Source organism: Pan paniscus, chromosome 15 (genome assembly GCF_029289425.2).
Source record: "Pan paniscus chromosome 15, NHGRI_mPanPan1-v2.0_pri, whole genome shotgun sequence".
Taxonomy (NCBI): domain Eukaryota; kingdom Metazoa; phylum Chordata; class Mammalia; order Primates; family Hominidae; genus Pan; species Pan paniscus.
Genome location: NC_073264.2, coordinates 73,569,203 through 73,594,237, shown reverse-complemented (window position 1 = coordinate 73,594,237; position 25,035 = coordinate 73,569,203). Strand labels below are relative to the sequence as shown.

Sequence of the window (25,035 nt, the reverse complement as noted above, 5' to 3'; positions counted from 1 at the left end):
CTATGGGTCGGGAGAAGTCTCTGGGGAATCGCAGCCAAACATGGAGACTAGACAGTTTGGGACTAAAATGCATGGAGTGTTGCTTCTCAAAGTTGGTTTGTCAAGTGCTATAAGGCTTAGATGAATAAAAAAAGGGACTCCCTTGGGGACGCTTGCAAAGAAGAGTAAGACCTTGTTTATCTGGCAACTTCAAGTATCCAGAGAACACAAATGAGATAAGTGAGCATAAGAGCCTCTGCATAGTCTACAGATGAAATAAACACCATGCCTCAAGGTTCATTGTTATTGGGAACGACACACCTCACAAAAAAGACTTTTCACACTTGCTTTAGGATCAAAGCTAATCAATTTGGTTATTTGATTTCCTGGTGTGGTAGTTCAGTTTCAAAAAGGGAGTCTATTTCTTCTGCCCTTGAATCTAGTCCAGCTTAGTGACTTGTTTTAGCCAATAAAAGGTAACAGAAGTGACAGAATGCCAGTTCTAATCTGCAAGAGTTTTGCATGCTTCTGTTCTCTCTCTTGGAATCCCACTATCCCCATGTGGAAAAGGTCAAACTAGTCTGCTGGAGGGTGAGAGACCATATTAAGGAGTGCTCAACTGTCCCAGCTGAGGCCATCCTAAACCAGCAGAAGCCAAACATGTGAGAGAGCCCAGCCAAGATCAGCAGAGCTGCCTCGCCAACCCATAGCCACATAGAGAAACATGGCTGAGACCAGTGGAGCCAGGTGGCACATAGACATGTGAGCAATAGTAAAAGCCTATTTTTTAAGCCACTGAGTTTTGGGGTGTTTTGTTACTCAGTGACAGCTAACTGATACACATGGTATGCTACAGATTGGAAAGCAGGGGTTGGGTGTGGGGGGGAAGGGTTAGTAGAGAAAGCAGACAGACAGACAACTAAAAGGCAGAAACAGGAATTCAAAGAATATTATTATCTGGGGCCATTTAGGGAAGGGGAAGCAGGGCACCTTATAAGATCCTGACCACTGACAGTTTTAAAGCATAATAGAAGACTACTGACTCTGAGTCATCTAGCAAAATTAACTGAAATGTAGTGTCCTTTTGTTAGGAAGTAAAGTGGATGAACCATATTTAAGAAACACTGCCATTAAAAAATAGTTAAAATAGGCCGGGAGCGGTGGCTCATGCCTGTAATCCCAGCACTTTGGGAGGCCGAGGCGGGCGGATCACGACGTCAGGAGATCGAGACCATCCTGACTAACATGGTGAAACCATGTCTCTACTAAAAAATACAAAAAAATTAGCTGGGCTTGGTGGCAGGTGCCTGTAATCCCAGCTACTGAGGAGGCTGAGGCAGGAGAATGGTGTGAACCTGGGAGGCGGAGCTTGCAGTGAGCCGAGATTGCACCACTGCACTCCAGCCTGGGCAACAAAGCAAGACTCCGTCTCAAAAAAAAAAAAAAAAAAAAAGTTAAAATAAAAAGCTTAGGGTGTTAAGTGTCATTTATCTGAGACACTCATGTGTGTGTGTGCAGAGACAATACATTCTGCAACAAAAATTGGGTAACAGCTCAGAAAGCCTTTTGTGTTGCTTCCAGGTGCAAAAGGCAGCCTAGGAAATGCAGTTTGGTTGCCATGATGCTGGCATTTTGGGGACACTTAAGCACTCAGGAAGACAATGGACAGAATATTTGGAACTGGGATGATCTGAGAAATTCTGTGCAGAAGAGCAAGTCTTTTCTCCCCCAAAGCCCCAGATTACTGATGGCGTGTGAGGCAGTGGAAGGAGACATGCAGTGCAAGGTCAGCCTTGGGCAGCCTGCAGAGATCTCTGTGTGGGAGACTGAGGGGAGACAGAGGGTGCAGGAAAGAATTGCATTAGCAGCCTCCCTCCTTGGCCTGCCCTTTGTTTGCTCCTTTAAGCACCATATATCCAGTTCATTCTGTCTCATGGCCTTGAATTCTGCTCTCTTCCGAAGCACAAGTAAGTGTCATGCTGGAAAATAATTATTATTCACATTCCTAGTGTGCAGACTGAGTCCCAAGGACTGGACCATGCTTTTGCCATGCATGAACTCATTAATCCTATAATTTAAATACAACTACTATCTCCCCTCTAAAGAGGTGAAAACAGGCACCGAGAGAAGAAGCCACTGGCTTCATCAGTTAGAAAACAGGAAATGGCAGGGGTAGGTTTCAAACCTCGATGGTCGGTTTCAGACCCATCCCCTAAACTGTCTGTTCTGCCCCTTTAGTTTGCAAAGTTCCCTTTGTCCCTCCCTGCTGGTCTGGATGCACCCTTTAGTCCAACCCTGACTGTAGACATCCCAGAGCCCAGCCTCGCTGTCCCCAGCCCTCCTGCCTCTCCTTACTATTAGTTCTCACAGAACTGGGTGAAAAATGATGAAGACCTTTCCTGGGGGATGCAGTTTCCTGGGGGATATGGAATTGCCACTTATCACCTGGAGCAGGCCCAGGGAAGCCAGATCAGTATGGGGATGTGGATGTGGATGTGCGTGCCCACCTGAGAGAGCTCAGCCTGCATCTCTGGCAGCTTCTCACCAGCTGCCAGCACCTCCTCCCTCGCCCCATCTTCACAGAGCCACTGACAGGCCCGGCTCCCAGCTGCTTTATCTCCAGCTAACACGCATCTCCTTTCCCTCCTCCTCCTTATCTGGGGGTTTCCTTGTGGCTCTAATGAAAAACTCTCGTGTCACATTGAAAAGTTGCCAGTTATTGCTGCTGGGAATAAAATCCAGCCTCTGCCGGGCAGAGACTCATGAAAGCTTCTAGCTGGGCACCGAGGAGTAGCCAGTTGGAATAATCCTTCAATATGAGCAGCCTCTCAAGCATAATTAGGTGGTACCAGGTGGGGCCCCTCCCTGACAGCAAGGAAACAAACAAACAATAGGATGGGCCGGGCTCCCCGCCTCCACCTTGGTTTCCTCCATTCCTTGGACTCTCTGCACACCTGCCCTGGAGTCTGCCTACCTCATGCTGACAGGTTCAGGCTCTTTCTCTGCATCCCAAAGATATAACAAATTGGATGTGAGCTCTCAGGTCAGCCTGAGTAGCAGGCAATGGCTTCACCGGATCCTGAAAGACCAGATCAGTCCACTTGAAGATTATCCAGAATGTGGATTTCTTGGCTCAACCCTGGAACCACTGAATCTGAATCCCTAGGGCTGAGGCTTGGGAATTTCCATTTTTTAACCCCCTCCCTCACCTGGATTACGGTACTTAGAACCACTGGACCTGAGCAAATAGATCCAAAGAAACAGATGCTCCCATATATACGCTCTTCTAAATTGCAAACCCTAAAGAGCCCTTCCACCTTCCAAGGCCAGACATGAGCATTGCTAGCACACCGACCCTCAAAGTATACTAGGACAGCCATTTCTGTCCCTAGTTCACAGAGAAAGAAGCTCGTGGTTCCTCACAGGCCATGGATGACACCAAGAGAGTTGAGGCCATGCTGCTGTTTCACTCACAGCCACCTTTCTGGGGCAAAGGAACCACAGTGAGACCTAAAAAGCATTTTCAGAGCCTGGTACTCTGGCCAGAAGCCACACATGATGAGAGAGGAGGTATGAGGTGATTCTGCAGCCTACACAGCTAGCTGAAACAGCGACTCCAGAGTGATCAGTACCTCAGTGTAAGCTGAGCTCCAGCCAGGGCAACTTTCCAGCACATTTGCATAGAAAAAGCAGGGGTGTCAGTCATTCTCAATGGGAGTGACTTTCACCCCACCCAGGGGACATTTGGCAATGTCTGGAGACATTTTTGGTTCTCACAGCTGTGGTGGTGGGGGACTACTGGCCTCTAATGGGGAGAGGTCAGGAATGCTGCTAACTATCCTATAATTCATAGGACATTAAGAACACAACAAGGAATTATCTGGCTCAGAATGTCACTAGTGCCACAATCGAGAAACCCTGGAATAAAGACGTGAACCCAAGTCCAGGGATGTCCTTAGCCCCTGAAGGTAGGGTATTCAATCAGACTCTTTGTTTGGGGTTGGAGTTTTTATACCTTCCATTTGTTGTAGTTTATCTAGAAAAAAGATGTGAATCAACCCAGGGGCCAGCAGAGAAAGGCTTACAGGCTTATAGAGGGCTCTCACAGCCAGCCCCCTGTAGGAGCTGGGCTTAAAAGACTCAGTTTATCTGACATCCAGTAAATACCAAGACCCAACTTAAGCTCTTGATTCCTTAAGCAATTGGTCATTGCTTTAACGGTAGCATATGGATGAATAAATGTTCACTACTGAGCTGCCTGGTTAGATTTATTCCATATAGATTCCCTATGTGGTCTCCCATCTTCATGGAAGAGTTAAAAAAACAGACCATTTAGTTGATAAAATTGAGTCTCCCATGAGTTAACGGAGTGGAACTAGCTACTGGTGCAGACTGAAGTACACACACCGCTGTGGAAGCCAGGCTGGAGGGGCCAAATATTTTCTTTACAGCTGATTCGATGCAGTTCAGTGGTTGATGGCGTGTGGAGGCGGAACACTTCCCAATGATCCAGTCCCCTCCTGTCTATGCAGCCAGCACCTCAAAGGACACACATAATTTCTTTTCCCCTATAAAGTGAATCTGGGCATTTTATAGCTGAAAGGGGAGCAATTTCCATTTGAATTAATCCAGAGGCTGAAGGCAAAGGTGCATTATGTAGCTTTAAAGGACATTCTTCCTTGATTGACAAGGTCCCGTGGCCACCCCCTGTAAAGCTTTAGCAACGGAACATTTCTTGACATCACTCAAGGGAGGTCTGTTATCTTAGTTATACTCACATGGAGCCTGTGGGTTTTTCTGCACCCCAGTCTAAGGAATAACTACAGTCTAACTCTTGGCGTTGAACCCATTCGTTAACCATAACCCTGTAACATTTCTTCCCTGTTAAATTAGAAGAAAGTAGTAATATTATTGAAGGAAAACATACCTTTCAGCCACTTTGGACATTTTCAAACAATGTCTGTCGATCTGTGCGTTCAAAAATGTTATCTGGGAAAATAGAGAACACAGATGTTAAGACCAAACTAAAATTATTTTTTTTCCCCTCGCTCCACAAACCCAAATCCTGCATTTCCACCAAGATCCAAATACCTCCTCTGGCCAGACATCTCCAACTCCCTCAGCTCTGCCCTCCAGCAACTTACTTGTGCCTCTGGACATCCCTATCATACAAGATTCATACTCTACAATTTAGCCTTTGTCTCATCTCCTCCTATACTGTGGTGTGATTTAAGTCTTGCTTTCCAAAATTTAAAGGCAATGTATTTTCTACATAGCTTAGCAACAGCATGGACAGGTGAAATGTGCACCATAAATACCTGTTTTGAACAATCCCCAGTGACCCCTCGTCTGCCCACCTTTCACACGCACGTCACACCCATGTCCTTGGCATGCTTGACTGGAATCATCAAATAGCTTTTTTTCTGTGTGTTATTTTCTTTCTTTTTTTTTTTTTTTTGAGACAGAGTCTCATTCTGTTGCCTAGGCTGGAGTGCAGCGGCATGATCTCAGCTCACTGCAACCTCCACTTCTCAGGTTCAAGTGATTCTCCTGTCTCAGCCTCCCGAGTAGCTGAGATTATAGTCACACGCCACCAAGCCCGGCTAACTTTTTTCTATTTTTAGTAGAGATGGGGTTTCATCATATTGGTCAGCCTGGTCTCAAACTCCCTACCTCAGATGATCCACCTGTGCTGGGATTACAGGTGTGGGCCACCGAGCCCCGAGCCCCGCCAAATAGCTTTTTTTTTTTCATGTACCCATTACCTCTTACCCATCAGATAATAAACTTTTCAAGGGCAAGCACCTCAAAGTTTACTCCTTTGGGTTTTGCCCTCTAGGAACCAGCAAGGCATAATGTAAACAGTAGGTTGCTTTGTTACCAGTAAATATCAGAAGGAAGTAATATAATTAGCCATTGTCTGTTGACCTGGGCTGCTCATCATGAAAGAAAATAACATTCAACCAAGTAATGCTGAAATGGCATTGGGAGTAGAGCTTTATTTATTCTTAAACTTTCCTTTCAAATCACAGCAATAAAGTAGACCATCCTGAGCTGGTGCATTCCAATTATAAGGACTGTGTGACATGAGACCCCTCCTTCCTCCAGCTCCCACAGCGGACTGTGGGAAACCCCACTACAGCAGTTACCCCAAGGCACGGGATGACTCATTTACGCCCTTTTCTAATAACTGCTGGAGGAACTGGGTAGAGAATTCTTTCTCTCAAGCTTCCGTGGCTTGTTCACACACAGCACTTAAAGGTTCAATCACCCACAGCTGGGTTCCACTGTGGTTTCCAGGAACTCAAAGCTTGCTCAATCTTCAGAGTTGAACATTTGAAAGGGTTTTTAAACTGGCCACGTCTCCTCCTGAGAGTGCAAGCTGTCAATTCATTCACCTGTTTCCGGATGTCCTCTTTTGTTGTTTTCCTGATTGGTTGGCTGAGTACATGCACCGGGCTCTGTGCCTGGGACTCTTCAGTCACGCCATACACGGACTAGGAGAAGAAGCAAGCACAGAGGATCATCCACCCACAGAGTTGGAGGGTGGCTTAGGGGTCAGCTAGTCCAATGACTCATCCAATTTTGTGAATCCCCTCATGACAATAAGAGATTGGTCTCTGCTTTTATTTCTTCAATGATGAGAATGCTGCCTCTTAAGGCATGTCATCTCATCTTTGGGGTACCACTATAACCCAAATCCTATCTTTTATTGGGCTGAAAATAGCCTCCTTGTATCTCAGTGTTTCTCCAAATATGGTCCATAGACCATCTGCAAAGAATCACCTGGGTGTGCTTGGAAAAGACACGTTGCTGAGTATCCCCTTGCCCCCTGGACTTACTGCATCAGAATCTTTGTGGGTGGGTTTGGAAATCTGCACTTTTATCAAATGCCCCAAATGATTCTGAATAAAGAAAGTTCAAGAGTCACTGCCGAAGAGTATGCACAAAAGATCCCCTCTACATTTCCGTTGGTCAGCAGATTCCCATCTGGTACAAAACTGGGATGGCAACATTTCAGGGTTTCCCTTTCAAGTTAAACAGTTTTCTGGCCTAAGTTTTTCCACATGCCTGTAGCTATAGCTACATTTAAAGCTGTTCCTCGTATTACGGAAAGACTAAACACAATCTTTGCAATGGGAAAGAAATGAAACACTGAAGGGCATGCAATGTGTAGTCAAAATCATCAAAATGCAGAAGGGCTCAGAAAAGGTGGATGTGACTCCATGAAATTCTGTAATGTTAGAATTATGGGGCTCTTGAAGATGAAATGAGGACATTTTAGGACTAACATTTTAAAATATAATACAGTGGATATTGTTAAGTCAGTGACGAACAAAATATGTAAGTAGATTAAAGAAGTTTATACACATACGCCATGTCTAGTGTGTGTGTGTGTGTGTGTGTGTGTGTGTGTGTGTGTGCGCGTGTATGTTTTTTTTTTTAATGCATACATGAGAGAAAGCTAATTGGTCATCACAAGACATAGGAATGTTTGGGGACACATCTCCACTCTTTGGAGTTTTTTTTTGAGATGGAGTCTCACTCTTGTTGCCCAGGCTGGAGTACAATGGCGCGATCTCCGCTCACTGCAACCTCTGCCTCCTGGGTTCAAGCGATTCTCCTGCCTCAGCCTCCCAAGAAGCTGGGATTACAGGTATGCACCACTGTGCCCAGCTAATTTTGTATTTTTAATAGAGACGGGGTTTCTCCATGTTGGTCAAGGTGGTCTTGAACTCCCGACCTCAGGTGATCCGCCCGCCTCGGCCTCCCAAGTGTTGGGATTACAAGTGTGAGCCACCGTACCTGGCCCACTCTTTGGAAATTAATATTACGGAGTCTGGTCATGCTGTCCTGCACTATTGTCCCTGGTGCTGTGGAGAGGGTGGGACATACGAATCGTGGGGGAGTCTGAGCATGGCACCCTTGGGTATGCTGTGACCACTACTCCTTTGAGTAAAGTGAAACACAAGTGACCATTGGGTCATTCACAGTTGGACAAGATGGTGGTTTGAGTTTGGGTGATCCAGCTCTATCCAAAAAAAAAAAAAAAACAAAAAAACCCATTAAAAAGACTTTTATTTGCTTCTAAGTATAAAGCTTGTTTTCACCTGTGAGCTTTGCCACTTCTTGCTCCTTTTGTTTCCTCCCCTCCCTGCCACCTCCCCAGGACAACTGCAACTTACCCTTCAGAACACCTGACCCTCTTTCAGGAAGCCCTTGGGAAGCCCCCCACCCCCACCCACTCCAGGTCTGGCTTAGCTGCCCCTCCTGGGCTCCTCAATTGTCCTGTACCTCTCCTAACACAGCATTCATGGCCCTGTTGCCTGTTGGCTTGTTTTACTCCTGCCAGGCTGTGGGCTCCATGAGGACCTGCCACTGTATCCTAGCACGAGCACAGCGCCAAGCATGCATCAGCTGCTCAATCAATATTTGTGAAATGGTTATGGTTTCAAATGACAAAAGGTGGTAGAATTACAAGTAGCAAATTACTATTTGAATAGTACTAGAACTGGAAGGGCTATTCACATCTGGAATTTTTAACTCAGCTAAACTAGCGAACCTTTTTAACCTTTTGTGGATTCTTCAAACGTCGACATTTTCGGATATCCATTTCTGTTGTGTTCACACAGCCTGGCTGAGAAAAAAAAAAACACATCATATAAATTACTACGTGAAAATTACACTTCCAATTTAGCCCATGTCACACCATCAGGACCAATCTTTATCTTTTTCCATTATAGACAATGCATGATTTTTTTTTCCATTTTGCCATAATATGTGTTCCTCTGTGGAGTTTTCATACGATCTAGAAAAGCTTACCTCATAATCTAAGGATGATATGTAGAGGGTATAGTGTACAGTTTCTAAGAGCAAATTAGCTATTCAAGTGGCAAGACTGCCTCAGACACAGTCCTTAAAAACTTTTTTTATATACTTAACCATTTGAAAAAGACTCCACGATATCAGGATGAGTAGCTATTTATTTATTTTTTGCTTTTAATCAAATTTTAAGAAGACCAATAATTTATTTTTTAGTTCCATTTCATGAGGAAAATGCAAGATTTGTTTTAATAACGTGAAATCAGAAATACAGTCAAACCTCATTATTTACAAATTTTGCATTTGTGAATTTGCCTGCTTGCTAAATTTCATTTATAACTCCTTACTCAGTAGTTGTACCTTGAGTAGCCTGATATGCATGTTTCCCACTGAAATTGAACAAGGTGACATCCTGCCTTTTTGTTTCAGACCCGTCTATTTAGGGCTAATTTAGTGCCAACTTTTCTGCATTTCTGTACTTTTTGTTGGTGATTTTGCTGTTTAATATGGCCCCAAGGACAGTGCTGAAGTGCTGTTCACCGTTCCCAAGCAAGAAGGCTCTGATGTGCCTTAGGAGGAAATAAACATGCAGGCATGAGCAACAGTGCTGTTGGCCATGAGTTTAATGTTAATGAATCAATGATATATATTACATAAGGTGTCTTTACACAGAAACACATTTAAAAGGTTATGTATCGATCAGCTGATAAAAATGTTGTGGCCACAGGCTCACAGGGACCTAGCTTGGTAGTTCCCACGGGAGTGATGCTTCAATGTGCGCTAATTCAGTGTTTGCAAAGACTTTATAGAACATAACCGCCATGGATAACAAGAATTAATTGTATTCGACAGAGAATAGTTGAAGATTCAGAGTTGAATAGCAGTGGAAATGGAAATTGTTAATTTGGGGAATGTAAACCTTTGGGACACAAAGGTCTTTTGGTGGAATTCCCATAGCTTCTCCATTTGCAATTCCATATTTTCAGGAATGAATAATTTTTTTTTCCCCAGAGATGGAGTCTCGCTCTGTTGCCCAGGCTGGAGTGCAGTGGTGCGCTCTCGGCTCACTGCAAGCTCCGCCTCCCGGGTTCACACCATTCTCCTGCCTCAGCCTCCCGAGTCGCTGGGACTACAGGTGCCTGCCACCACGCCCGGCGAATTTTTTTGTATTTTTAGTAGCGACGGGGTTTCACCGTGTTAGCCAGGATGGTCTTGATCGACTGACCTCGTGATCCACCCACCTCGGCCTCCCAAAGCGCTGGGATTACAGGCGTGAGCTGCCGTGCCCGGCCGAATGAATAATTTTTAAAAGGTGGAACTTACATATATTCCAGAAAATTTACTGAGATTATATAAATGAATGGCGAAACCAGTTCCACAAAGCTGAGCGATTTTCTTAAGAATGAGACACCTGGTGGCTAAAGACGGTCTTTTCTTTATACAGATAAAAATGAACAATTAAGAAAAAAAAATCTAGAGAATTGAGTAGCGCTTTCTCACCACAGGCCTGTGGACATCCCAAAAGGCTCGTTCTTGACTATCCAAAATTTTCCTTTCTGTCTTGTCTTTTTTCCGGTCAATCCTGAAAGAGTAAAGAGAGGAAGGAAATAAGAAGCTCTGTATTCTGTTTTCCCTTCTGACACCTGCTCCAGCGTTTGCTCCTGTTTCTAGGGGCTAAGTGAACACAAGGCCATTGGTACCTGCATGGTGCCTGCTCTCTGCAGAGCTGTGAAATAGGGGTGTATAATTCCCCCCCCGAAAACCTCAGGAATTCCACACATGGTAAGAGAACTTGTTTTAGGCTAGATTACAGATTGCCATACATGTGTAATGAACATGGTGGCCTAAGGGAAGAATAAGAATGCAGCTGTTCATCTGAAGTATTAAGATTTGGATTATTAAAAACTGAATTATCCATTGATATGCCCCCTTATCAAAAAGGATACTGCATATACAAATTATAAGATGGAATGTAACCACCATCTTGCCAGTGTTCCATGTTCAAATTTGAAAGTTTGCTTTAGATTTAGAATCAGTAGAAACAAATGTCTTTAAAATGCTGCAATTATGTGTTTTATAAGTCACTTACACCATCTGGCTTTCTAAAGGCAGAATAATGGCCCTAGAATGAGACAAGATCCAGGAGGCAAATATCACTGGCCTCAGCTGGGGGAGGCACAAATTGCAAGAGGGAAATTGCAGGTGACAAAGACAGATTCTTGTTCTGATCTGCAGCACAGATAAGAGGTTTTTTCTTTTTCTTTCTTTTTCTTTTTTTTTCTTAAAAAAGCATGTATTACTTCATTTTATTTCAAGTAAAAAGCAACTCAGATTAATTGCCGTGTAACTCCTAGGTCTCGGCTCTCTTGGGAACGCTTTACTTTACTGGACTGAAATAAACCCATAATCACCCTGCGATTTTTGTGCTAATTACTGTGTACTTAGGTGGCCCACAATTATAATGTAATCACAGAGTTAATCAAAAAAGTTAATCGAGAAATACCATGTATTTATGAAGTAACAATTTCCCCTCTGTTTATAACTTGTGATGCTGTTTGATTCTGGAAGAACAAATTAGCGTTCCTCTTTGCTTTCCAGTGGCTTCTGAGTACACAGGCATAATTCTGCCTTAGTCCAGTTGAATCCCAGCCTCCATCCTACCTACTCTCCCACCTGCACCTCTTCGGGGGCACCCAGTGCCTGGTACCCGCCTATCCCCGGGGGGCTGCTGGGTGGTCAGGAGGTGGCTGGCATCATGGACAGGAGAAAGGCAGAGACTGTGGGGGGAGGTTCACAGCAATGGCAGTGTACAGGCCACTGGACCAGATGGCCTCAGGTCACTTCCAATTGTGACCATAGCTGTGATGAGTCTACACCCACACAGCCTGAGACCCGGCTCCAGGCCATGGGCTGCAACACCGCCCAGGAATGTTGCTCTGAAGACTAAGTGGCTGCTCACATGCAGGTGGTACCCAGAGGAAACAGTCCCATTCTCCCAGCTTAGCATCCCTTTCCTGCTCCTGTCCCACTTCTCCTGTTAACTAACCATCCTGGCTAACCTAGACATCATCCCTGGGAAGGACAGGGGAGATCCAGATCCAATCATTCTGTTTCCCAGAATTAAATGGATCTGGTTGACAACCATGTTTGTGGGGTGGGGAACATAGAGTACCCATTCCTCATGTTTCCTTAGAGAGGAAGAAATGTCCACTATGTATCCAGGAGAAAAAAATCTGGGAAAAACCCTTCCAACTTTTTTCTTCCTTTCATCTCTTGTCCTTTGTGGAGGAAAAATGACTTAACTAATTGGTAGACTTGAAAGAAGAAATTGAGGAAGTTCAGACTCTCCCTCTCTGGGCCCCCATCTGGGTCAGCCTGTGCTCAGGATAGCTGCTCTCTGCATGCAGAAAACTTACAGGAGTCACCTCTGCCCTGGTGGGGTGGGGTGGAGATGCTGGGGAGAGGAGGCCTATAGATACACACGTCTGTACAGGAAGGGCAGGTATAATTTGCACCTGGGGCCACATATCCAATGTCATGCCCTATAATCTTGTTTTTTTTTTTTTTTGAGATGGAGTTTTGCTCTTGTTGCCCAGGCTGGAGTGCAATGTCATGATCTCAGCTCACTGCAACCTCCACTTCCCGGGTTCAAGCAATTCTCCTGCCTCAGCCTCCTGAGTAGCTGGGATTACAGGCATGTACCACTATGCCCAGCTAATTTTGTATTTTTAGTAGAGATGGGGTTTCACCATGTTAGTCAGGTTGGTCTCGAACTCCTGACCTCAGGTGATCCACACCCCCTCGGTCTCACAAAGTGCTGGGATTACAGGCATGAGCCACCATGCCCAGCCTTACTCTTGCTTTTAATTAATGTAATAATCTGATATTTTGGACTCCAACTGTCTGACTTCTGTGCCTTCTTTTTCTGTTGGTTCTAAACTCCTCCCCTTTCAGGGAAAAGAAGACAGGGGCTACTTGTTGTTCTTCCTAAAACTCCAACCTGTTTTCCCATGAAGACAAAATCTCCAGTCCAACGGGTAAAATGGGATTTCAGCCTTTGAACACAGAAAATAACTGGAAATCTCTTGGGGAAATAGGTACACCTTCTTATAACCAGAGTTCTACCTTTGGGAGGATCTCCCTTGTCTGCTGAAACACACATTTCTGAAATTGCTCTAGAGAAGCATTGATTATGAAGATGAAACTTATCCATCCTGACTTTAATTTCTACTCAGTTGCTCTCAGGCCCTATTAGAAATACTAACGCCATCTGGAAACTTCACTTTGACAATCCCACCTTCACACCATTTCCAAATTCCAGAGTCTTTTCCTCTCTGAAAAGGTCTCTATCAAGTTCACCTACTTGACTTGTGCTTCTGCTTGCATAAAGATGAATTCCCACTTCCTTGCAAAGGCCCTCTGGAGTCTTGCTAAGTTTTCCTAATGAGAAATGAAAATCAACAAGAAGGCATTAATCATCGTAAATTAGCACATCGACACCTATGCTTATTATAAGGCATCCATCAATTTTGGTTACTTCCAACAAAATAGCAAGACCTGCTTTAAATCCCCTGGACATGTATCCAATTTGACTTTGCACCAGACTCTGCTGTACAGAGCTGAACTATTAATATTCATTTACACACCCATTAAGTCTGAAGTCTCTATGGTTCACCTGATTCCTATCTTCATATGTGTTTTACAAGAATGCAACTCACACAGCACTTGTTTCAAAGGTTGCTGAAAATAGGGAAAATTGTCTGTGGCTATTGGGGAATTAACGAGTCTTTGCCACCTGCTGGTATCTCCAGGAGCAAAACCAAAGGCTGGATTTCTCAGGACTCCTCTTCCAGTGGGGAGCTGGGAAGGACACAGGAAAGGAAAACCAAAGGGACCTGGCTTTCATGCTTTTTCTAATGTCAGGATTCAAAGTGGCCGAGGCTGAGTGTGGTGACTCACACCTGTAATCGCAGCATTTTGGAAGGCCAAGGCAGGTGGATCACCTGAGGTCAGGAGTTCCAGACCAGCCTGGTCAACAGGGTGAAACCCCATCTCTACTAAAATTACAGAAATTAGCTGGGCATGGTGGCAGGTGCCTGTAATCCCAACTATTTGGGAGACTGAGGAAGGAGAGTCGCTTGAACCCGGGAGGTGGGGAGGTTGCAGTGAGCCGAGATCCTACCACTGCACTGCAGCCTGGGCAACAAGAATGAAACTGCTTCAAAAAAAAAAAAAGTGCCCCAAACGGAGTGTCTACGTTTGTGATGTTCATGAAAGAAAAAGCCCAAAACAGAAAGAAAAGTCATTGAGGGCTGCCGTTAGAGAAAAAGAAAAGTATTTTCTCTAAGTCTGTAGAGTTACCTAATGGAACATGAGGATGGGCGGCAAGGAGGGGAGTTTGACAGGCACCCTAATGATCCTCCTAATTCTGATGAATGCAAGGCTGGAGCCCATATTATGCTATGTATTTTCATAGAGCTCATGCCAACACGAATTGATTACCCTCATTAATGGATTATTAATATAAAAGGAGCTTCAGTTGGAGAGTACCACACATGAGCTCACAGTTATCACCCAGGCTTGGTGTGCAAGTACTTCTAAAAACTGTCTTTTTGACTCTTCCACTGCTCATAGGAAGCAAAACTGGTAATGCCTAAATGTCAATCAACTGTGACACAGTCATAGCATAGAATTCTAGGCAGCCATTAAACACAATAACGTAGATTATAGTTACTGACATGGTAAAGACCCCGAGATACCTACAGTATAATGACTGGGGAAAGAGAAGCAGCTGCCACAAGAATGTTTATGTTATGATTCTGATATAGTTTTGTCAAGAAAAAAATGTATGCATAGAAAAAACTTAGGTGGGGGGGAGTCACAGGTTATATTCTCTCCTTTCTTTGCTGTTTGAATTTTTGTTTTTGTAAAAAGAATATGTAATCAGAAAATTCATTAAAAAATTATTGCATTTTGGAAGCAAAATGCTTTTTTGGTTTTGAATCATTTTTGTGCAGAACTTCAACTTGAGAGCACATCTCAATGCCATATTCTTTTTTTTTTTTTTTTTTTTTTTGAGACGGAGTCTCGCTCTGTTGCCCAGGCTGGAGTGCAGTGGCACGATCTTGGCTCACAACCTCCGCCTCCCAGGTTCAAGGGATTCTCCTGCCTCAGCCTCCTGAGTAGCTGGATCTACAGGCGTGTGCCACTAGGCCTGGCTAATTTTTTGTATTTTTAGTACAGGCGGGTTTCAGCATGTTAGCCAGGATGGTCTTGATCTCCTGAACTCGTGATCTGCCCACCTTGGGGATTACAGGCATGAGCCACCATACCTGGCCTCAATGCCATATTCTTTACAAATACCAGAGCAGAACATTAAGGGACAAGAGAAGATAAATTGAATCAAATACAGCAGGAGTTGATGCTGTCTGATTTCTGTATGGGACCTTTTTCTAAAACATTGAAAATATGGGGAAGAGACACACAGGAGGGAGGGGCCCCAGGCTTCTACTGTCTGGGCCTTTCCTCAAGGTTGTGTTAAGGAGGTAATGTCATCATGTCAAAGCTACTTGCACTGGGCGCACAAAGAGTACAACAGCAGTCTTTTGAAGGAGGGGTGCTGTGAATGCTGGGCATTGGGGCAGACAGGGGCATGACTGGGCTCCCAGGATGTCCAGAGCCACAGAACAACCAGGCCAAGGTTTATCTGGGGAGATCATAATATTCCAACATATGATCATCTGATAATGCAAACTCTAGCCAGGTCCCGAGGGCTCTGGACAAACTGCTGCACTGCTTCTTCCTCTTCTGGCCCCCTGCACCCCATTCACAGGTCCACAATGCCAGTGGGATCAAAGAGGTGAAGGACCATGCACACGTCCTGCTCCCCAATGGCATGCGCATTCACACTTGGGCTGTAGAGAGGGGAGCGATGGCCCAGCTGGCTTGGTAGGCTTGGTAGGCTTGGGAACATGAACCTAGGAGAGGTAAGGCCTGGCAGAGTGGGGCCTCACGCTTGTTTTGAAAGACTGAGGCAGTAAAAGCAGGAAGGGCTTTGGAGGTGGGTGGGTCTGAAGATGCTGTTAATGCTGGACTATCCAGGGAAGGATTCTCTGCCGCCCTTAATGTTGCCCCTCCTTCCATAGCTGCTGGCCCTTCAGTCATTCATGGCTCAGCAGCACATCCTTTGGAAGACATATAGGGAGAGGGAAGTGGAAGGTATAAGAAAGTTTAGCCAGTTTCTCCCATTCTCTGTGACCCATGTAAAGTTCAGTTTGGGGGAAAAATTTTGCAACCAAAAGTTAAAAAAAAAATTAAATGAACTATGAGTTTTCAAGTGCTTTGGTTTCTGGGCTCTGTCAAATGGGAATGGACCCAAGTTTGGTGGTGGGGCCTCTAATTTTTGCAAGAAGTCTCATCTTATGAAGAAAGATAGAGGAGGAAGGTAAGAAAGCTGGGAAGTAGATACCTCATGTGACACACATCTTGTCTTATTTTCTGAATTGAATTTTACCCTTAGATTCTGCCTCTGTTACTAAGCACAGGAGAGTGGGTATAAAGGTGCAATTTAAAATTTTAATTTAAAATGTTATTATGTAGTAAATTTGACTTTTTTCCTTTTGTACAATTCTGTAAATTTTAACACATGTATAGATTCATACAACCACCACCACGATCAGGATACAGAACAGTTCCATCACCTTCCAAAAATTCCCTACCCCATCCATAACCGCTAGCAATCACATTGATCTGCTTTTCATCATGATAGTTTTATCTTTTCAAGAATGTCCTATAAATGGAATGGCTGGCCTGAGATTGGTTTCTTTCACCCAACATAATGTTCTTGGTACTCATTCAAGTGGTTGTGTGTATCAACAGTTCATTCCTTTTTACTGCATAGTAGTATTCTATTGTATGGATGTACCACAGTTAGTTTAACCATTCAACTGTTAAAGTGCATTTGGGTTGTTTTCAGCTTTTGGTTATCACAGATTAAGCTTGTATGAACATTAGTTTATAGGTGTTTGTGTGAACATGAGTTCTGATTTCTCTAGGGTATGTATATACAAGTGGGATTGCTTGGTTATATGGTAAGTGTATATTTAACTTTATAAGAAACTGCCAAGCTATTTTCTAGAGTGACTGTACCATTTTGCATTACCACTAGCAAAGCGGAGAGTTCCAGTTGTTCTACTTCCTCACCATCACTTGGTATCATCAGTATTTTTTATTTTGGCCATTCTAATAGGTATGTAATGGTATCTCACCACGGATTTAATCTGCATTTCCTAAATGGCTAATAATATTGGACATCTTTTCATGGGTTTATTTATCATCCTTGTGTCCTCTTTGGTAAAATATCTGTTAAGTCATTTGCCTATTTTTAAGTTGAGTTGCTTATTTTTTTATTGTTGAGTTTTAAGAGTTATTTATGTAAAAATACCATCTTATTGTGATGGTCAGAGGAGCTGAGAACAAAAGAGGAGAAATAGAAGATACTTCCCTTCCACTGTCTGAAAGGGATGAAAGGGGGACAAAAGAAAAATAAATAAACTTAGACGGAGCTGCAGACATGATTTTACTCTCTTCTCATATCTATCCTGGAAAATAATCATACTTACTGCTTCATAATCTGCCAGTTCCAGCCTTGCTTTATTTTGCATTGTCCTCTTACAGAGATAGATGGCTGAGGGAAGAAAGGAAATGACATGTACAAAACCAGCAGCACAATGGAATTATAAGCCCATCCATCCATCTGTCCATCCATTCACCCATTCACCCATCCATCCATCCACCCATCCACCCACCCATCCATCCATCCATCCATCCATCCATCCATCCATCCATCCATCCACCCATCCACCCACCCATCCATCCATCCATCCATCCATCTACCCATCCACCCATTCACCCATCCATCCATCCATCCATCCATCCATCCATCCATCCATCCAGACAGCCCGCCCACCCACCCTTGCTATGTGCCCAGCACTGTCCTGGGAAAAATATGTTTCCTAAGTGGACCTCATGACCCCTGACCTCTATAAATCCTTTCGTAGTCATGATCAAATGAGGACTCCTCCATATTCCAATCCTGACAACTCCCCTTCTTCCTCCTCACTCTGCTTCACCCTGGACATCCTACACTCAGAGTGATATTTCACAAACATGACCACATTACTCCAGTGCCTAAAAGCTCTGCCTTGAGTCCTCAATGGCCTCAGAAGTAAGGTTGGGCTCATTAGGGTGGCAAATATGGTTCTTTATGATCTGCTCACTGCTTATCTCATCAACTTCTTCTCCCTCATGCAGGCACTGTGAGGCCACCAAACTCTTTTCAGCTTCATTCTTTTGCATATGTGTCCTTTTTGAGGAAAGTCTTTCTCTCTTCTCTCCTTCCCTCTGTCTCTGGCAACCTCTTACTAATCTTTGAAGACCCAAGTTGGTGTTTCAGATAGCATCTACATGTCCTTGACCATGGAACTAAATTCCATTACACTGAAATCCTGTATTTACTAGACTGTCCCCTGCTCTAGGCTGAAGTCTCTTTAAGGGCAGAGGCTATGTCCTGCTCAGCTTTCATCCCTGTTGCTAGCACCATAGCCTGTCTTGCCAGGTGCAGTAAAAAGGCTATGGAAAGGGAAGACAATTTAGGTCTCTCAACTCAGGCTAAGGAAAGGTTCTTGGCCCCTGGTTTCCCTGTTTCTTCCTCAAACATGGCCTTCATCATCACTTCTTCTCCCTACCTTTCCTTCTTCAATGTCTTCCTCCTTCTCCAGAGCCAAGTGGAACAATCCAGGGAAAACAGTAGATGAATGGCATAAATAAATGAACAACAGAATGATCAAGAGGGAGGGCCAGAGAGAACCTGTGATCATTTTGTTGTTGGATAACAAGATCTCTTTACTAAGAGATCTCTAGTCAACTCTTTGCTGGATCAACCAACTTCCTTCATTTGTTCTGAAAAATTTACTGATACCTATGACATTTTGGAGCCTGGAAGCTAGCAGCCTACCCTCTGGCATGCCCACACTTCTGCTTCCACCCGGCGAATTGTGTGCTCATAAGAGTCAGTTGTGGTTGTTCCCAAATCTGCTTATATCAGGCACATCTGTTATTTTAATCACACAAGTTCACTAAATATTACACGTCTCAATGAAATTAATGTGAAAAGAGAGAGAGAGTGTTGCTTCTATGAAAACTCAATTGAATGGTTTGGAACAATTTAATGAAGGAGAGTCAGCTAAGGCAATTGCTGGTGAATTTGATAGAGGTGAGATAACAGGAAAAAAGTAAGAAAAATAATAAAAATCTAGGAGGGGCCAATATACAAAAGACTACAAAAATGTCTTTACATTCTTGATGCACTTTAAAGACACCAAAACAGGGTAGTTTATTTTGAGTGTGGTTGATTTAAGAAACTAAAATTATTCAGCTCATTATCAAAGAGAACACTTTGGTCCTACTTCACAAGGCTGTCAAATGAGTGTTCCTTTGTATATCTTACCTTTACATGAGGTGCTTAAGGTGTGCATATGTCGTTTTAAAAATGATTTTCTACTTACCAACTTTTCCAATGAACCAAGCAGCTATAGTGCTTCACTGTGTCTGATAAAGAGGTGTCCGATCTATCACAAAGTACCTCCTTCAGTCTCTTGGACCCCTGGCAGAATTAGGGACAACCTCAGGCAGGAAGCTTGACATGTCACCAGCTCGACTGGGCCAGGTCATGATTACCTTTGAGCAGTGCAGGTCAGTGGAGGTGGCAGCTGCTTTGACAATGCTGCCCTGGACAGGATTTTGCATTGGCCAAATGTAAAACTCAGAAAAGGCTAACCTGGATTTGACTATGGGTTTTACGCAGGCAGAGTCATCCCAAGAAATGTCCAAATGGGACAGCGGGGTCAAAATGGGACAGCGGGGTTGTGAAGTGAGGTATCATGCATGGAATGCAGAGCTGGGGCCACTCCTGATGGCCATGAGTCACAGGGTCACATGCTACTAACTAATGTCCCTGTGCCTAAAGTCACACAAGGAATCTTTTCACCACAAAGAGGAAGGTGGGATGTGGCTGTTCTTGGCACAGAACTCCCTGGGGCTTGTCTGCATCCCAGAGTGCCCTCACCAGGGCTTGCTCTAACTTCCAACCGACTCTAGTGACTACTGGTGACAATAGCCAGCCCTACAAGAGGGCATCTGGAAGAACTGTCTTAAGCTCAGATATTGGTTTCTCTTGGATATTTAATTTCTTACCGAAAAATTTCTATTTCCTTGTCCTTACATCTGGCATTCCACCCTTACCTATATCTCACATCTCACTCAGATAAATCCACTGCCATCTCAAGTTCACCATGTGTCACCACACAAAACTGGGACATATTTAAAAATTGTATAAAGGGAACACATTCATGTACTATATGTGCAATTAAATTTCTTAAAAAATATTGAGCTTATCGAATTTCAATGTACTGAAGAAACTGACCCCTTTCTTTACTTTCTGCCTTTACTAGCAACATCATTATGTACCTCAATCTCCTAAACTAGGGAACCTATAACTCACTTATTTCTCTATTTTCCTCATACTTTCTGATGACTTTTTAGAACCAAAGAATTTTAGACTGGAGGTAACCTTGGCAACCATCAAGTACAGGCCCCTCATTTACAGATGGGGAAACTAAAGGCCCAGAGAAATGAAGTGATGGACCCAAGGGCTAGTTAGTGATGGAGATGGAATTAGAATCGAGGACCAGTGCAGAGTTTCCTCTATGACATTCACCGATCCATTTACTAATTCAGTCACTCATTCAAAAATGTACTGAGTGTCTCCTATAGGCCAAGTACCATTTTAGGTGCTGGAAAAATCACCATCGTAGCAGCTACTGCTTCCATTGAGCCCACTGAATATCAGGAACTATTTGACTAAGTCACAGCCCTTACTTAATCTTCCACAGTCCACTTACTTAATCCTCATAATAACCCTACTAGGTGGGTTCTGTTATTACCCCCATCTTATAGATGAACCAATTTTTTCCCAAGTAGGGAAAAAACTTGGGAAAGTGTGTTCATTGTTGGGGACCCACAATAGCTTCCCCAAACTGCTGAATCCATTCTAAATGTCTCTACTTGACTGCCAAGGCCTTTTTATAAACCTGCCCCTCCCAAGCTATTCAGCCTTCTCAGTCATTCATCACATAAAACCTTTGAATACTCAAGCCAGATCCTCACCATGCCTTTCTTCCCTGCATCATGCTGCCTCTCCCAGCCTGGAATGCTTCGGGGGAAAGGCTGTGACTTATTCAAATCTCCGACATAGAATTTGACAGAGTAGGGACCAGTAAACGTTTGTCGATTGAATGAAAGTTTCTGGTACTTCATCAGTCCAAATCATACTATATTGAATTCTTAGCTTCAGTTTCACATGCTTCCTGGTGAGACGGTCACCTCAGTCATAATAATATCAACCAACATCCCAGTGGCAATAATACCGACCCCACCCCAGTAGTGATACCAACAACCACCCCGTATTAACTCAGAGAACCTTACATGCATTTCATTTAATCCTAACAAAACACTAGGAGACAAGTGCCATTACTACTCTAATTTTAATATGAGGTCTCTGAGGCACAGAGAGGTTAAGTAATTTGCCAAGATCACCCAGCTAGTGGAACGGGTTGATCCTGGGGGCTCATTGTGCTGGATTCTCTCTTCATAAATACATCCTGATTTTCTAACTAAACTGCTTTGGAAACCCTGGGGAGTACTGGTTTTTCTTTGTTTTAGAGACAGGGTCTTCCTCTATCACCCAGGCTGGAGGGCAGTGGCACAATCATAGCTCACTGCAGCTTTGAGCTCCTGGGCTCAAGTGATCCTCCCATCTCAGCCTCCCGAGTCACTGGGATTACAGGTATGCACCACCATGCCTGGTCCCTGGTGAACACTTGTGCATCCTGAACCTTGATTTCTCCCTCTGATTTGCCATAAATTGAGGCACAGGAATTTAAAATAATTTTTGTTTAATGAGAGCCTGAAACAAACTATTATTTCTCTCCCTGTTCATGATGCACAATTAAAATTATAAAATGAAGAACACCTGTAGAACAGGGAGATGATGCCCTTTAGTATGCAGCATAAGATGCCCTAAGCTTTATGGAAGTAAATATTTTAATCTTACTTGGGCCCAGGTATCTGGTCTTACCATCCTCCCACCCTCTCCACTGCCTGGAAAAATACTGGTTTTCACATTCACAAGGGCACACGTTGCTGCATGGAACTGAGCTATAATTATTCAAATTCCGAGTTGGGCTTTCATGAGCAGTCTTTTCAGCCCCAGAAGCACTAGTTTTATGAGCGGTCAAATGCAGCTCTCACTTGCAGTCGGAAGCCTTCCTGGATCCACTTATCACATTGGTTAGGGTGCAGCACAGTGTCAGAGGGCCCACAGTGGTGCCTGTGGATAGCAAGCAGACAGCCCCAGAGCCTGCCCTTCTGCATGACTGACGTCTTCCACACTTGACCATGGAACAACTCCAGCCTTAGTAGGTACAACTCGCTTGTATTCCAGCCTCAGCTTGGCTCCCTGTTGTTGGTTTCCTCTTGCTCAAACGTGTGACTCCAAGGTTGTATCTTATCCCAGGGGTCTCCCAGACAGGCTCCCCTGATCACCACCCAGCTGCACATCTCCCTCCCACTCACCGCAGCTGCATCTGCCTTCTTGTCTTAAACAATTCTGCAAAGAAGCTGCAGGTCTCATTGAGTGTCCCAGTCCCAAGGAGAGCCACAGATCAGACTGCCACAGCAGCTGAGTCAGCAGCAAGGATGCATGCAAAGGGGCAGTGCTGCAGCTACAACCTTCAGGCATGTCACACATGGGACCATGAAAGAAATATGGGTTTTGGAGCCGCTCAGATCTGAGTTCAAGTTCTGCTCCCTCTAGTGAGTGTCTGTTGATCACCTTCAATAAAGAACCAGAACTGTCAGTGGATATTTACTGAGCACTAATTCTGCCTCAGACATAGGCTATGCCCTGGAGATATGAGAATGCATAAGCTGGACCAGCCTCTGCCCTCATGAGGCTTATAATCAAGGGAGCATTCAGACAATGTGGTAGTGTGAGGGTGTGGCCCCTCTGGGCCTCAGGTTCTTTCTCTTAAGCATAGCGATAATAAAACTTCTTCAGAGAATTGGCATATAGGAATATTAAATAATCTCCACTGAGAATATCTGGCAGAAGTCTTGTAGGTCCCTGTCTAGAGAGACAGAACTCTCAACTTCACCCACTCTATTTTCCTAGTCCAGAGTGACTTCTGTATACTCCTCCCTGGTCTCTGTCTCTTTTCTAAATTGCAACTGTCAAGAACACCAAAAGGTTCTTAGTAAGTTTTGACAAGTCTATGAGAACAGAAAGGGCCAGGAGGAGGTAGCCCCTTGATCCAGCCCTCCCTGAAGCCCTATCCCTGGAAAGAACAATTAAAAGTCACCATCCCATAGTGTTGCTGTGGGATCCTGGTTCTCCATGGCCCCAAGATGAACATACTGACCACCCTTGATAAGATTTTTCTTCCCTCTCCTGCTTCCCCTCCAAGGACTACATCTTTCAGTAAGCTGGGCCTTCCTCTGTTATGTGGAACAGGAGATTTGTTATATAGCAACAATATGAGAAAGGACTAAGCAGAAAGGACCCTCCTCCCCATGTACCACCATGGCCCACACCAAGCATTTGTCTTCTGCACCCCCAGAAGTGACACACAGTGTTGAAGTTGAGAGTTCCCAGTGGCTTCAGTTCTCACCATAGTCAGTGTTTTCAGGTTCCCAGCAGTTCGAAGGCCAGAAGTACGGAGCCTGCAAAGGAGCATGGGTGTTAGTGCTCAGAGGCGCGCCATGCCTGTGCTTCCCTCCCACACCCAGGGAGGAGCCTCCCTGATGGCAGGCTCTCCCCCACCTCCTTCTTGCTGATGCTACCCCACAATTCTCTCCTCTTCTCTAATTCAGCTAAGGTGAGTCAACATTTTAACCTAGGCATTGAGAAGCAAAATGTAAGTAAGCAAAGCAAATGCAAAAATGATAAGTTTTGTTCACAGGGCAATATATTCTTATCCTGAGACAACAGAAGTCTAAGTACAAAAGTCAGGCTGGCATAACTTACTGGGAACCTAAGCCCATGTTCCTTTCCTCCCTTTAACCTAGTCTGAAGAACTCTTCTCCCAAACCCTTTGGTTAGACCTTGATTCAAGCCCATATCCTCTGCCCTCATTCCCTCTACGGAAGGATCTGGGAGAAGGAGTGTGAAATGGGTGGGGAGGGTGATTAGGTCGCAAATAGAAACTTCACTCCGAGAAGGCAACATGAGATGGTAGAAAGATCAAGGTCTGTGCTATCAGGCTCACTTAGGTTCAGATGAAGGCTGTTCCTGGATTTACTAAATGACACTTTAATTCTTTGAGCACTTCAGTTTTCTCCTCTGTAAAATGGGTACTATTTACCCCCTAAAGTGTGCTCTTCAGAATAAATGAGGAAATCTGTACAAAGTGTCTACCATGGTCTGAATGTCTGCATCCTCCTCAAATTCACATGTTGAAATCCTAATCCCCAAGGTGATGGTATTGGGAGGTGGGGCCTTTGAAGCCCTCACAGATGAGATTAGTGCCTTTATAAAAGAGGTCTGATATAAGCCTCAGGTCCTGTCTCCCATGTGGGGATATAGCTAGAAGGTGCCATCTATGAGCCAGAGAGCAGGCCCTCACCAGACACCGAATCTGCTGGCACCTTGGTCTTGGACTTGCCAGCCTCCACATCCATGAGAAGTAAATTTTTTGTTTGTTTGTTTATAAGATAACCAGTTCAGGTATTTTGTTGTAGCAGCCCAAGGGACTAAGGCAGTGCCCAGGGCATGGTAGGCTCTCAATGACAGCCTTTTACTATTCTCTAAGTGGGTCACCCAGTGGCCCAGAGAAAAGTTCTCTTGGCTTTCCCAGTGCTGATGAGGAGTGAGGGCTACTCCCTCAGATATCCCTAGGTTTTCTTTGTAGTTCTAACCTAAGATCAGATGATGTTGTGAAGAAAAGGTTCTTCAGGAGGAGGAGCCAGCAGGCTTACCTGGAAACGATAAAAGGTGCCATCATCCTTCATGGTGAGAACGTGGTCTGAGATTGGAAAGATGTAGCCCTGGGCAGCGATAAGGCTCCCCAAGTGTATTGCTTCAACTGTAAGAACAGTGCATAGAGAGAGAAGGAATTA

The 25,035-nt window shown here is 44.3% G+C and overlaps 1 protein-coding gene across 19 annotated transcripts in view; it reads right to left on the bottom strand.

Annotated features, from left to right (window-relative positions):
* Positions 1-25,035, bottom strand: part of RGS6 (regulator of G protein signaling 6) — a 635,028-nt gene that overhangs the window by 83,169 nt on the left and 526,824 nt on the right. For all 19 annotated transcript variants that reach the window (XM_057299740.2, XM_057299747.2, XM_057299741.1 and 16 more), the window contains exons 5-12: positions 24,895-25,001; positions 23,589-23,640; positions 17,424-17,488; positions 13,166-13,242; positions 10,303-10,384; positions 8,543-8,617; positions 6,378-6,476; positions 4,907-4,968 (exon numbers count right to left, since the gene is read on the bottom strand). In XM_057299740.2, the coding sequence (XP_057155723.1) occupies positions 4,907-4,968; positions 6,378-6,476; positions 8,543-8,617; positions 10,303-10,384; positions 13,166-13,242; positions 17,424-17,488; positions 23,589-23,640; positions 24,895-25,001 (619 nt within the window). The remainder of the gene's footprint in view (positions 1-4,906; positions 4,969-6,377; positions 6,477-8,542; positions 8,618-10,302; positions 10,385-13,165; positions 13,243-17,423; positions 17,489-23,588; positions 23,641-24,894; positions 25,002-25,035) is intronic.